This window comes from Macaca mulatta, chromosome 8, assembly GCF_049350105.2.
Source record: "Macaca mulatta isolate MMU2019108-1 chromosome 8, T2T-MMU8v2.0, whole genome shotgun sequence".
Classification (NCBI taxonomy): Eukaryota; Metazoa; Chordata; class Mammalia; order Primates; family Cercopithecidae; genus Macaca; species Macaca mulatta.
Genome location: NC_133413.1, coordinates 78,745,717 through 78,758,177, shown reverse-complemented (window position 1 = coordinate 78,758,177; position 12,461 = coordinate 78,745,717). Strand labels below are relative to the sequence as shown.

The following is a 12,461-nucleotide window of genomic DNA, read 5'->3' as shown; positions in this document are numbered from 1 at the left end:
CTGTGTTTAATTTTAAACTTAAAATTGAAAACCACAAACATCTCTGGCACTATCCCACCTCGCCCCTTAGGTCTTTATGCAAGTAGTCACTCAGATCCAGATTACCCGAAGGGCCACTTACCTTCATTGGCCGCCTGTACTTCCTGCAGGCTGTAACGTGTGCAATGACACTGGCATGTGTCTCTTTGCTTACATTGATTCCATTCACCTTGATAATGCACTGTCCAGGGTGAAGGCCAGCTGCTGCAGCCACAGTTCCTTTAAATACAAATGGGAAAATAACCAAAAACTAATTTCAGGAACAAGATTCATTTTTATGATATATACAATTATGGAAGCAATTTTAAAATACGATCAAGGTCTAGCTAGTATAATCTTGATAAACTTGGTTCTGAGAGCAATTCCCTCTCAACACTTTTCTGCTTTTTAACTTAACTTTCAAACTGTGATCAATAGAGTATTTCTCACCTCCCTAAGAATTAGTTTGAAGGGATGTTGCAAAGTGACCTTTATAATACTAATCAGTTCTTTTTCCTTCCAAATGTCTAGTCAATCTTTCTAAATATGCATATCTAATGGCAAAATGAGAAGACCAGAAACATATGCCTTCCTTATCTTCCTTTATTCTACAATATTTCTAAATATTCAAATAGTATTCACTTTTGTTTTTTAAAATGACAACAATTTAACATACACATAAAAAAGAAAATCCTTCAGAGAAAAATAAAGTCAATGAGCAACTATGATTGGACTGGTTTTTCCAAGAAAAATAAGAGTTTGAGATATATACAAAAAGTCAGAAACAGGAGAATTTGTAGAGAACAGAATTAATGAGATAACATCACTCATCCAGTCATTTTGTTTGCATTGATACAGATTCAAATATGGAAGTAACATATCCTAACCAGTGAGCTACGGTTTCTCAGAACCTTCCAATTATTGTTGACAGTGTGATCAAATCAATATTAACAAAGTACCATTAATAAATATGTGTAATTAATACAATGCAAATAATTAATACAAATGATGACAAACTTATAAATATGTTAGAAGAGACTTCTTTTGTGACCAACGTCTCTCATAAAGAAATTATTAAACATCTTTAAGAAAATAATTTACATTCAAGAATTTATCTTCGCATTTCTTCTTAGTCCCCATAAAATTCACTCCTAGAAATGTTAAGTGGTTTTCTGCATTGAATTGAGTCTTAGGGGAAAATGGAAAATTATCAGCAGAAAGAACAGCCTGAAAAATGGCATTGCTTCCAGAAATCACCTGGCCATTTGGAAGCATCCAAGCTGTTCTGTTTGTGTGAGCTTAGAATGGGAGTGGCTGGAAGAGACAGGATTGGAGAGTTGAAAAGAGCCGGACTGTGAAGTCCTTGCCTTGGCTAAGAGTCTCAACCTTACTATAAATGGAAGATTCCAAGGGCTTCATGTCTGAAAAGCTGAATTTGTCTGTAAAGTAGGAACAAGTTCATCTTGGGATATAGGAAGCAATTTTGAGGAGTAAAAAAAAACTCATCAAGGACACATTTTAAAAAATGCTGAATAGTAATATGTGCCCAGTAGAAGACAGTGAATTGGGAGAAGCTAATTCAATAACCATGATGGTTTTTCTAGCTACAAGGGAGAAAGAGAGAAGACGTGGTTAGGCTGATCCAAGGCTTAAGTGCAGTAGCTTGGATGCAGCTGAGGGTGGGGGCCAGGGGAGCCTGGGGATGCTGGCAAGCGTGACTGCAGTGACCCACATGAGAAATCTCTTTTTCTTGTGGCAAAATTACAGTGCCAAAAAATAACCAAATATCTTTTCATTTCATACACATCTGAAAGAGGAAGCACTTGAGCATTTCTGTCTTGTACTCTTCAGAAGCAAAAAGCACAGAAACCAGATGTAGGCCAACCCCATCACTAAGCTCCAAAGATAGAACCTTGCTCTTTAAATGACATTGTAATAAGCGAAGAGGTACAGCTTGATTCACTCAGGCTTTCAGCTATTTTATAGCACTATTAACATGAATTATTCCTTTTTGGCTTCGTGAAAATGCAGAAGATATTTGGTGTCTCAATATCCCATTTCAGTTTGACAATATTTAATGAGTTATTGAGAAGGTTTCAACTGTCTATCCATCTGCATGTTTTAGAAATCTGAGAGAAAAAACAGGTTTCTGAAATTAGATTTTTTTAATCATACATACAATAATGAAAGTAATGTTATAACAAAGGTCTAGCTAGTATGTTCTTGACAATTTGATTCTGATAAAAACGCCCTCTTAAAATCTTCTTGCCAAAGTTTTGGGTGATCACATCAAGATACTTTACATTCTTTAGTAATAAAAAGCATGTATGTCTTTTGCTAGATAAACACACGATTTCTTATGCTAATAGTGACACTTCTTGCTGTAGACCCAAGTTATTTACTATGTTTAGCAATGTGGGATCTGAGAGTTATTTCCTTCAATTATTACTAGTGTCAATTTAAAATTTAAAAAATACATATGATAAGAGATGTCAATAATCAAACAAAAAACGAATAAATATAAACATAACTTTTTAGTCACTAAAATTATTGAATTTAAAATGCATCTTATGATGAGTTTTAACCACGGTTTATAGAAGTACCTGAAGGAAGTATATAGCAATAGGTTATAAAGTCCACAGATCAGCTTTAAACCTGAAAACTCACAACTTTGGATTACTGACAAAGAAAAACAATTACTTGAAATCAAGAAAAATACAAATAGAAAATCTTAAATTTATTATATTATTTGGATAAACTAAAAGATTCAGAAAAGTGAGATTTAGACATCATTCTTATATCAAATTTTTAACAATGATAAACAGGCCTTAAAATTTTTTAGTTTTTTTAATGCTTCTGGAATGTGCCACCATTGAGTTAATACAGTGAAAATATAATTGAGAATCATAACAATATGATTGTGCCTGTTTTAAACACATTCCTGTTCTGTCGGGCACATCCCAAACCTGCTGGAAAGCTGCTTTCCTGCAAGATAAATTTCCTACCTCTTCCTACAGCATGCACAACGGAAGGGCCAAATCCTCGGATCTGGAAGCCAAGTCCATCAGCTGAATCTGGAATTTTCACTGTCCTAAATTGATCAGAAAATAAGGTAAAATGAAGTGCAAGAATCAAAACTGGCTAAAATAATCATCATGTACACCTTCACACTTCTCAATAAATACCTATTGAGAATCTACAGTGTGAAAGATGTTGGGCTAGAAATCCATGGAGACTAACGTGGTCCCCAACCTCACGCAATACAGAGTTTCTAAACTGAACATAGTCGTTACATAGTAAAGCCTGAAAAAGGAACATTGGGGTGTAATGGCTTGATCACTGCTCACTGCAGCCTCAATCTCTCTGTCCCAGTGATCCTCCCATCTCAGCCTCCCAAGTGACTGGGACTACAGGCACAAGGTGACACCATGCTTGGTTACTTTACCTTACTTTTTTCATAAACACAGGGTCTCCTACATTGCTCAAGCTCATCTTAAATGACTGGACTCAAGTGATCCTCCTGTCTCAGCCTCACAAAGTGCTGGGATGACAGGTGTGAGCCACCACACCTGCTTAAACCTAGCCTTGAATGTTCATGTAGTCAGTTTGCAGCCAGATAACTTGGATAAGCTCCTTAACTATTCTGACACAGAAAATTTCACAGAAAGATAACATTGTTAAAAGTTATTTTGCAGGGTATCTGTGGCAATGAAAAAGAAAGAACCTTGGTAAGTTGCCCTGTACTGTGCTATGAGCTATACAGGTGCTTACTAAAACAGAAACTTTTCTCTTTAGTTTACTGTTACAAAGCAAAAAAGAGGGACCTATGAAATTCTTTATAAAAATTAATATAACAGAAATAGAGAGTTAATACATTTCTACCTATTGGGAGCTTTATCCAAGAACAGTGAAGAGCTAGTTATAAAGAACAGATCTGTCAAACACGGTATCAAAATATTTTAAGAAAATGATTCACTTTAGTATTTACACAATGAATGTTTAAAAGAATAATACATCAGAAGACAAATGTGAATAAGAGAAGAAATCATTCCAATGAATCTACATCAAAAAAAAAAAAAAAAAAGATTACGAAGAGATGGAAAACTTGAGTAAGCTGTCATGGCAAACCAGTCAGCAGTGTCCAATTTGGCACTCACAAATAAGATACTCCACAGAAGAAAGCCAGAAATCAGATAACAACAATGAAAAGCACAGAGCTCCAGATGCGAGGGAACATCATAACAATACGAGTATGATATTGCAGCCGGGAACAAAAAGAAATGAATACAATGCAATAAATTGTGATAGATAGCCCTTGATGCCCAAGAAACAAACGTGTATCCCAGAAGATGAGTTAATCGTAAAATAAACGACAGCAGCACTTCAAGGGCATATTAAATACAGTCTGAAGGTAGATACAGCAGGACTTAACTGCAGCTTATGAAATCACTGTGGGAGAGAGTTTGAGCAAAACTAAGGGTTCAAACACTTCAGAAAGCCATAGGCCACATTTAGGCCTAAGGTAGAGAGGCTGGCACTGCAATCTCAAATATAACCTAGGCAGGCATTCGGGGATAGAAATGAAGATTTTCTGCTCTCGGAAAACTTGAGAGTATTATTATAAATTAGGTTATACACTATGAAGTTATCTGTATGTATGTGGGATCGAGGTCACAGAATTAATGTATCCTTTCTCCTTCATAGTTTTTGGTGTACAGGGCTGTATTCATTTCCTTTGAATAACACATAGTTATCAGTGTTTGTCAAAGTTACACTTGAAAATGAAAGATAACTGACCAAAGAAAGAAAAAGGGAATGAATACATATTCTGGTGAGTCTGAAACAAAAACAGAAGCAGTTCATGCTTCCATATATTACGAATGAGAGTTCACTTCTGCTGAAACAACATAGAACTTTCAGGCCGTGGTGAATTATTGTTGCTTTTGGATTCTGAGTAATTCACAGTGGCCTCTCAATCTTTCTGAGCAAGGTTTTTCTATCCTTCTAACATTGCTATGGAAGGCTGACTCTAATATTTAAGAGAATTATTATTTTTTCCTTAATCAAAATTGTACAAAATACCATGACATGCATTTTGGTCCAAATTTTGGAACCCCTCTAATAAAATGATCTTTAGAGAACATGTTTCCCCAGTGAGAACATTATATTCCCTATTAAAAATGAATTACGTTTATACAAGAGGGATGCTCTATTTCCTACAGAAAATAAGTGTACTAAATTATCTGCTACAAAGTCTTTTGAAAAATCCCTTGATGTTATCAAGTATGAAGTATAGCCAGAATCAAAAGAAAATTCTTTTGCATTTACCTCTCATATTTTTCCCTTTTCCTCAAAAATGGGATACTACTTAAATTCCAAGAAGCTATTGTAAGAAAATATGACAGTGATTTATAGAACTCATACATCAGAATAAGGACATAAAGGAAAAGTTATTTATTTCAAACAAATTTTTAAAAATTAGTATGGTATCTTCAAAAAAAATGAGTATGCTATACAATGCTCTTGATATATGCTCTTGATATAATAAAGTAGCAATGAAACATAAGATGAGAAGACAACAGCATCATATATAACATCACTGGGCACTTACTATGTACTGGATACTTCACTAAGTTCTTTACAAACCTGGTTTTATTCAACATTCTTTGCAGTTTCATGGCACAGGTACTCTTATCCCCATTTTATGGATGAGGACGTGAAGTTATACACTTAGCTAGCAAGTAGTGGAAGAGAGGCTTGAATCTGGAATCTGGAGCTCTAGACACAGCGCAACAAACACTAAGAAGAGTCAGAAGACACAGATTCCTATTCTGCTCATCTAGCAACTAAGTCTACGACTGAGGATTTGCTCCTATTTATTCAATTTTGAAGTTGATGGCCTCGAAGTCTCTAACTGTTGGAATGTCTCTGAGCAGTGGACCAGTATTTGTAGGTTTAAATTGGGGGTCAGGGGGCCCTAGGGAGACCTAATGATTGCTTTGAATGCTACTCCCTTATTCCTTTCCAGTCTGTCTTCTTCCTTTTAAATGCCCTCAAAGTGTCAGGAGGTGGGCAACCAAGATAGTCTTCTCCTAGGCAGAGTTGAATAAAGGGAGAGGAACAGACCATAATAAGGTTCAGAGGGAAGACATTGCTGTGCTTCTTTGCTGCCCTCTAGCCCAGTCTTCCTACATTAGTAAAAAGTGAGTGTCATGCTCACTCTTTCAGACCTCTTGGTAAACTATTGGTAGAAGCTAAAGCATCTACTTTAATGAATTCACACTGCCTTGAAGAGACCCACTAGGGAGAACCCAGCCCACTGCACTGCACTTTGCCTCTTAAGATAAACATCGCAGAAGTACATCCAGCTATTCCTGAATATATATAACATAGTATTTAAACATATTACATATAAATATGTATTTTTACATATTAAAATATATTTAAGGCAGGTAAGAATACTTATATTTTAATAGGTAGCTAAAATTTTAAAAATCTTGTTTTTGAAGTGCTAAACTTCATTTGCTTTAAAACTAATGAAGTTGCTTATCATGATTGACAAATGATACAAGTAAAATTTAAACAATAATCTTTATATATTATGCTAAGTACTTTGTATATATTATCTCAATTAATTAATTGGTTAAACAATTCAAGGTAAATCTGATAAGGAAATACTGAACCATTGATGGAAATGATTTGCACAAGAAAAGCCCATGGCTTGCAAGTATATGCACAGTATGTTACTAAAAAGTAGCATACAGAGCATGCTGTCATTTTGTGGGTACCTGATTGTGTATACGTGTACCAATCCTTTAAAAACTTCAGTTAATGCTTAATTTCAAAAGAATAACAATGGCTATTTATGGGTGATATTGTAAGAAAAAAATATGTCTCCCTTTAGAAGCATTTATATTCTCTACATTTTCTATAATAAACATAACTTTTTTTCTAACCATAGGTAGATAGATAATACAATTTTTTAAAGAAATGGACAAATTACTAAGCACATGCAAGCATGGATTATCTTACAGTCTTTTTGCATCTCTTATGAGTGTTGAATTACAAATGGTACCTAACCATTTGACAGCACCAGAAATTCTTATAGCCGAACATGGAGAAACGCAGTTCTTTGTTCTCAAATGTTCTACTAGTTTAGTTTTCTTCACTCGTAGTAAAATCCAGTTCAACCCAGACCAGGAAAATTTGGGCAGCAAAAGAAAAGCATTATTTCTACTAAAACTACAGGATTCAAGTAACACTTATTTTAGCATCATAAGCAATGTAGCTTTTCCCATCATCTGTAAACCAGTATTAGTGATACTGGTGAGGTTCAAATGTTCCAAGCAATGAGATGCTTAATTCTAAGCATTTACTTAGTTATCTTTTCTGTTTTACTTATCTATGTATAACTTTAAAAAAAAATCACACATAAATCATACAACTTACTCTCTTGGTTTCGTGCTCACAAGAACTCTTAGAGGTTTTCTGCTGTTTAAACACGATTTCAGGAAGCAGTCGACTTCACTGAAAGGTCTCATAAAAACTAGGTCTCCATTAATAGCAAAAATCTTTTTCCCAACTTCCATGCCAGCCATCTAAGAGAGAAATTACAAAAAATAAGTCAAAGTATATTTTAATAAGAAATTTGAGTTTTTCACAAAATCAGAATATGAAAACTTTCAGAGCTTATAGATTTTGACATTTTAACACACCTGCAGTGTTTTTATATAAATTTACAAAGCAGAACTGTGGATGAGATAACACGGTTATCATTCTCTTTGGCCTAGTTTTAAATCTGAACACAGAACTTTACCAAAATTACCCCATTTCCCATTTAACATCATACTCCTCTCTTCTGTTATATTTCACTGTTCTTTAGCTTATTTCATCCTTTTAACTATAATCAAATTCCAGGTTAGTTTTTTTACTGTGTTTTCCACCTATAGCCAATTAACTCAGAAAGTGTCAACTTCTGTATCTACATCAATGACACCCAAATATGCATCTCTAGTCTGACATAGTTCAAGTGGCAAGGGAGAAAGGGAGCCTGGAATCCAAAGAAGAGAGCTCCAACCAGCAGAGCCGTCAACAGTGCAAGCTGCTGAAAAGAGGACAAGGAAGACATTATCCCTCCACACCAACCAGCATGCACTTCTCAACCAGCCTTACTGCCTAAAAACGACCTGCTGTTTTGGTTGTCAGCTAAATGATGAAAACCTGAGAGAGGGCATTTTATTAGCAGCATAGTCAGATGCAGCTGTGCTCTAAGAACATCCTCTGAAAACGCCTGGGAGAAACTATTTCCTTCTCATAGACAACTACTACAAATGGTCATTAGTTGGCCAGGTCCACTAACAGTGCATACGTTGATCAGAGTTACTTTGTTTGAAATTAGTGTGCTGTACAGAAAGCTTTGTCTTGCATGAACTTGTGTTTTGATAAAACAGAGACCTTTGGCATTAGCAGATAGGAGGATGGGTGGCAGTTTACCACTGACTTTAAACAGGTTCAAATGTAAATACCATACTTCGTTAATTTTCATATTCATTAAAGATCTAAATATTGAGAAGTTTGCTTGAGGATTAAGTATCTTCCACCCAGGGGCACCAACGTGAGGACACTTTAAACTAGATATACTTGGGCTATAGCACTGAAAAGTAGGGTCTATGAGGGTGGGGGATTTTGTGTCTGGTTTGTTGCTGTATTCCCAGAGCCTGGAACACTGCTGAGTATGTAACAGGCACTAAATGAGTACTTCTTGAATGAATGAATGAATGAATGAATGAATGAATGAATGAATGAATGAATAATCAGGAGTTTTTTTGTTTAAAAGGCTGGCAAAATTGCCGGATGCAGTGGCTCATGCCTGTAATCCCAGAACTTTGGAAGGCTGAGGTGGGCAGATCACTTGAGGTCAGGAGTTTGAGACCAGCCTGGCCAACATGATAAAACCCATCTCTATTAAAAAGAAAAAAAAAAAAAATCAACTCGGCCTGGTGGCATGGGCCTGTAATCCCAGCTACTCTGGAGGCTGAGGCAGGAGAATCACTTTAACTCAGAAGGCAGAGGTTGCAGTGAGCCAAGATCACACCACTGCACTCTAGCCTGGGTGACAGAGGGAGAGTTTGTCTCAAAAAAAAAAAGGCTGATGAAGTGAGAGAACATCAAGAGCATTAATCCAATGAGAAAACAGTCAAAGCATGTCCTTCAGTGATGAAAGTTATACTCACACAAAAGACTGTCAATGGTGATGGGAAAACAGAAGACACGACTCTTGACAGAAAGGAAGAACCATCTGCTGTGCATAATACAGTGCTACCCTATGCTGTCTCTGTGGGGCTCCAGGTTGGAGTCTGTGATTAGTGAAGCTCCAGGAACAAAGAATGAGCCACTTGGCCTCCCAGAAGGTCAAGAAATTCACAGTCGAAGAGCTCTAGAACAGGGGTCCCCAGTCCTCAGGCTGCGGACCAGTATGGGTCCAAGGTCTGACAGGAACCAGACACACAGCAGGAGGTGAGCGGCGGGTGAGTGAGCATAAAGCCTGAGCTCCACCTCCTGTCAGATCAGTGGTGGCATTAGATTCTCATAGGAGCGCGAACCCTATTGTGAACTGAGCATGCGGGGGATCTATGTTGACCACTCCTTATGACACTCTAATGCCTGATGATCTGAGGAGCTACAGTTTCATCCCCAAACCATCCCCCACCCTCCGCCCGTGGAAAAATTGTCTTCCACAAAACCAGCCCCTGGAACCAAGAAGGTTGGGGACAGCTGCTATAGAATACACACCATCTCCCAGCCCCTATTATCCCTGAGTGGCCAGACAGGACTCAGCTGCTGCTAATCCCAAAGGTATTCAGTAGAACCTGTGAGTAAGATTATCCAGAGACATTACGTTCAATATGGATAATTTCAAGGCTGATTATCTTTAAAGGCAGATTTCAGTTTGTTTAGAATTTCTCTATTTTTATGTCACGACAACACATTTAAATTAAATTCTAATTTACATTACCTCAGCATTAGATCCCCTTTCTACCAACTTTATTATTGGAACTTTGTTTTTGTCTTCTAGCCCAAAGCCATAGCTGCCTTCATTGGATTTAATCTGAAATGCAAAATATTAACATTACTGATAAAGCAACTACGAAAAAAATTACAAGTCTCACAGAACAAAGTAAGGTGCATCACCATCGAACATGTTTAATGCAGTCTTCTGCTAATGTCTATAATCAAGAAGAAAACGTATATAACATATCAGTAAACTTACCAGTAATGACTTAGCTATAACATTTTCCACAACTTTTAAGTCATGTTTCATAAGTCGATGCTTCATATTTGATCCTTCCATTTCCTCATCCGAAAAAAAACGGAAAAGTAGGGGTTCATCTTTGAATTCGCTTTTTTCAAGGACTACAGAAAAAGAGATTCAAATTATTTCAGCTAATTCAAAAATCGAACTCATTTTCAATAGCAGTGACATTTATAAATTAATACCTGCACCCATAACCTCAATTTTATACTCCTAGGACTAGTTACATTCACAAGTAGCCCTGGCTTTTGTTTTGTTTGTTTTTTTCTATTTCTTTCTATAATTTTGAGCCAATGTCTCCTTTCAGTTACTTTTACCTACAGGATTTTGAATTTTTTTAAACAAATAGTATTTCTTCTAAGGCTGACTTTTTAAAATTTAACCAAGTCCTTCGCTTTCCAGATTAAAATCCAAATTTAAATAAAAGACTATAATGAATCAAAAAATGCATGCATCCAAAACAGAAATTTATGGTGTTTTCAATTTGTAGTAAACATTTTAAGCATGTTTTTAATATCCCACACAATTATGGGAAAATTCAAGTGGGTTAAGTATTGCCTTCTGTGTGTGAACAACTCCCATTGTGTTCACTTTTGTTCCAACACTTCAAACCAGAAATATGTCTTTTGGGTGAAATGTGATTTTAGTTTCCACGAATTCATGTTTCTTTTCTGTTTAAAAGCAATATTCTCAAATAACATTATTTCTAAAAGGTCTGGTTTTTCCCCCTTATCTGAACATTAGTATTTTCCCCAAAATCCCCTAAGATTCTTGGAATGCACTGATGAAATAAAGTTTATGTTTTGTTAGTATTTCTTAAAATAAGGCTAAATACTGATATGAAGAATTTGTATTCAGTGAAATCCTGACAGCTGTCAAAATACTTTACCAAAAAAGTTCTCTATTTCTTATTTATCTGTCCTTAATATCTTGAAGGTTGATTCATTGAGCCACAGACTAAAAGAAAGTGATCCCAGGGCACAGTAGAAAAAGTTAGGTTTTGTGATCAGACAGGCCTGAGTTTAAATTCCAGGTCTGGAAGTGAGATAAGAAAGTTACTTAATCCCTCTGAGTTTCAGTTTCCTCATCTGTAAAGTGGGAGCAATAAAATCTTCTACATATTGTTGCATAAAACCAAAATGAGGTAATAAATATAAATAACTTGGCATATAGTAAGCAGTCAAAAGGGACAGCTATTTGGTTTCATTATTTTTACAGAGTTCCAACAAATAATTGTTGACTGGATGAATGGCTTTATTGATCTTTGGTTGAAAGACTGGATGGCAACATGAGTTAACAAATAAAATTATCAACCACAAATTTAAAAAACAACAGAAGCCATAACTAGCAATAGAAATGAGAATCTACTATTATTTCATGTTTTTGTAAAGATGGGATCTTGCTATGTTGTCCAGGCTGGTCTTGAACTCCTGGGCTCAAGCAATCCTCCCACCTTGGCCTCCCAAAGTGCTGGGATTACAGGCATGAGCCACTGCGCCTAGCTCAACCTATTTTAGATTGACTTAATGATCTAAGCATTTTCCCAAAGGTCACTCAATGTTTCTGCTACAGCTGTTTCCCTCCACCAAACTGTCTTTTAAAAGGAGCATGATAGGGCATCAACAAAGCCAGGCATGAGCCACACTGTTCATGCTTTACCCACAGACTTTTGTATGAAAAACTTTTGATGTAACTCAACATTTTGTAATAAACTCTCAGATAAAATTACTGTGTGTTGGTGCTTTACTTTAAAGAAAAAAAAATTGAAACTTTTGCAGGTTTTCAGCTTGATATTATAGGTTTAATCCCCTAACATGATGTAATTTCTTCCTTTCATAGTTTGTTCTTCAAGGATCAGTGTTTCTCCGGGACAACTCACAGAGTGTCTGGAGATAGGGAAACAGGATGGAATTTCCCCCAAAAAAACGATAACCATGGATCTTCTCAAAATTACTGTAACCTTTGCTGTACTTCCTTATTCATAAAAATGTAAAGATATTCTGAAAGTAACTGACAAATAGGTGTAAGTGCTATCAAATATATGTTTATAAGCATATTATATTAATAATTTAAAAGAGGCCAGGCATAGCGGCTCACACTTATAATCCCAGCACTTTGGGAGGCTGAGGCA

At 36.1% G+C, this 12,461-nt stretch overlaps 1 protein-coding gene across 1 annotated transcript in view; it reads right to left on the bottom strand.

The window, feature by feature from the left end:
* The window catches only part of PREX2 (phosphatidylinositol-3,4,5-trisphosphate dependent Rac exchange factor 2), a 282,460-nt gene that overhangs the window by 148,989 nt on the left and 121,010 nt on the right, over positions 1–12,461 (bottom strand). The window contains exons 16-20 of the mRNA XM_028852724.2: positions 10,289–10,431; positions 10,034–10,126; positions 7,468–7,616; positions 3,024–3,109; positions 122–258 (exon numbers count right to left, since the gene is read on the bottom strand). Coding sequence (XP_028708557.1) covers positions 122–258; positions 3,024–3,109; positions 7,468–7,616; positions 10,034–10,126; positions 10,289–10,431 — 608 coding nt within the window. The remainder of the gene's footprint in view (positions 1–121; positions 259–3,023; positions 3,110–7,467; positions 7,617–10,033; positions 10,127–10,288; positions 10,432–12,461) is intronic.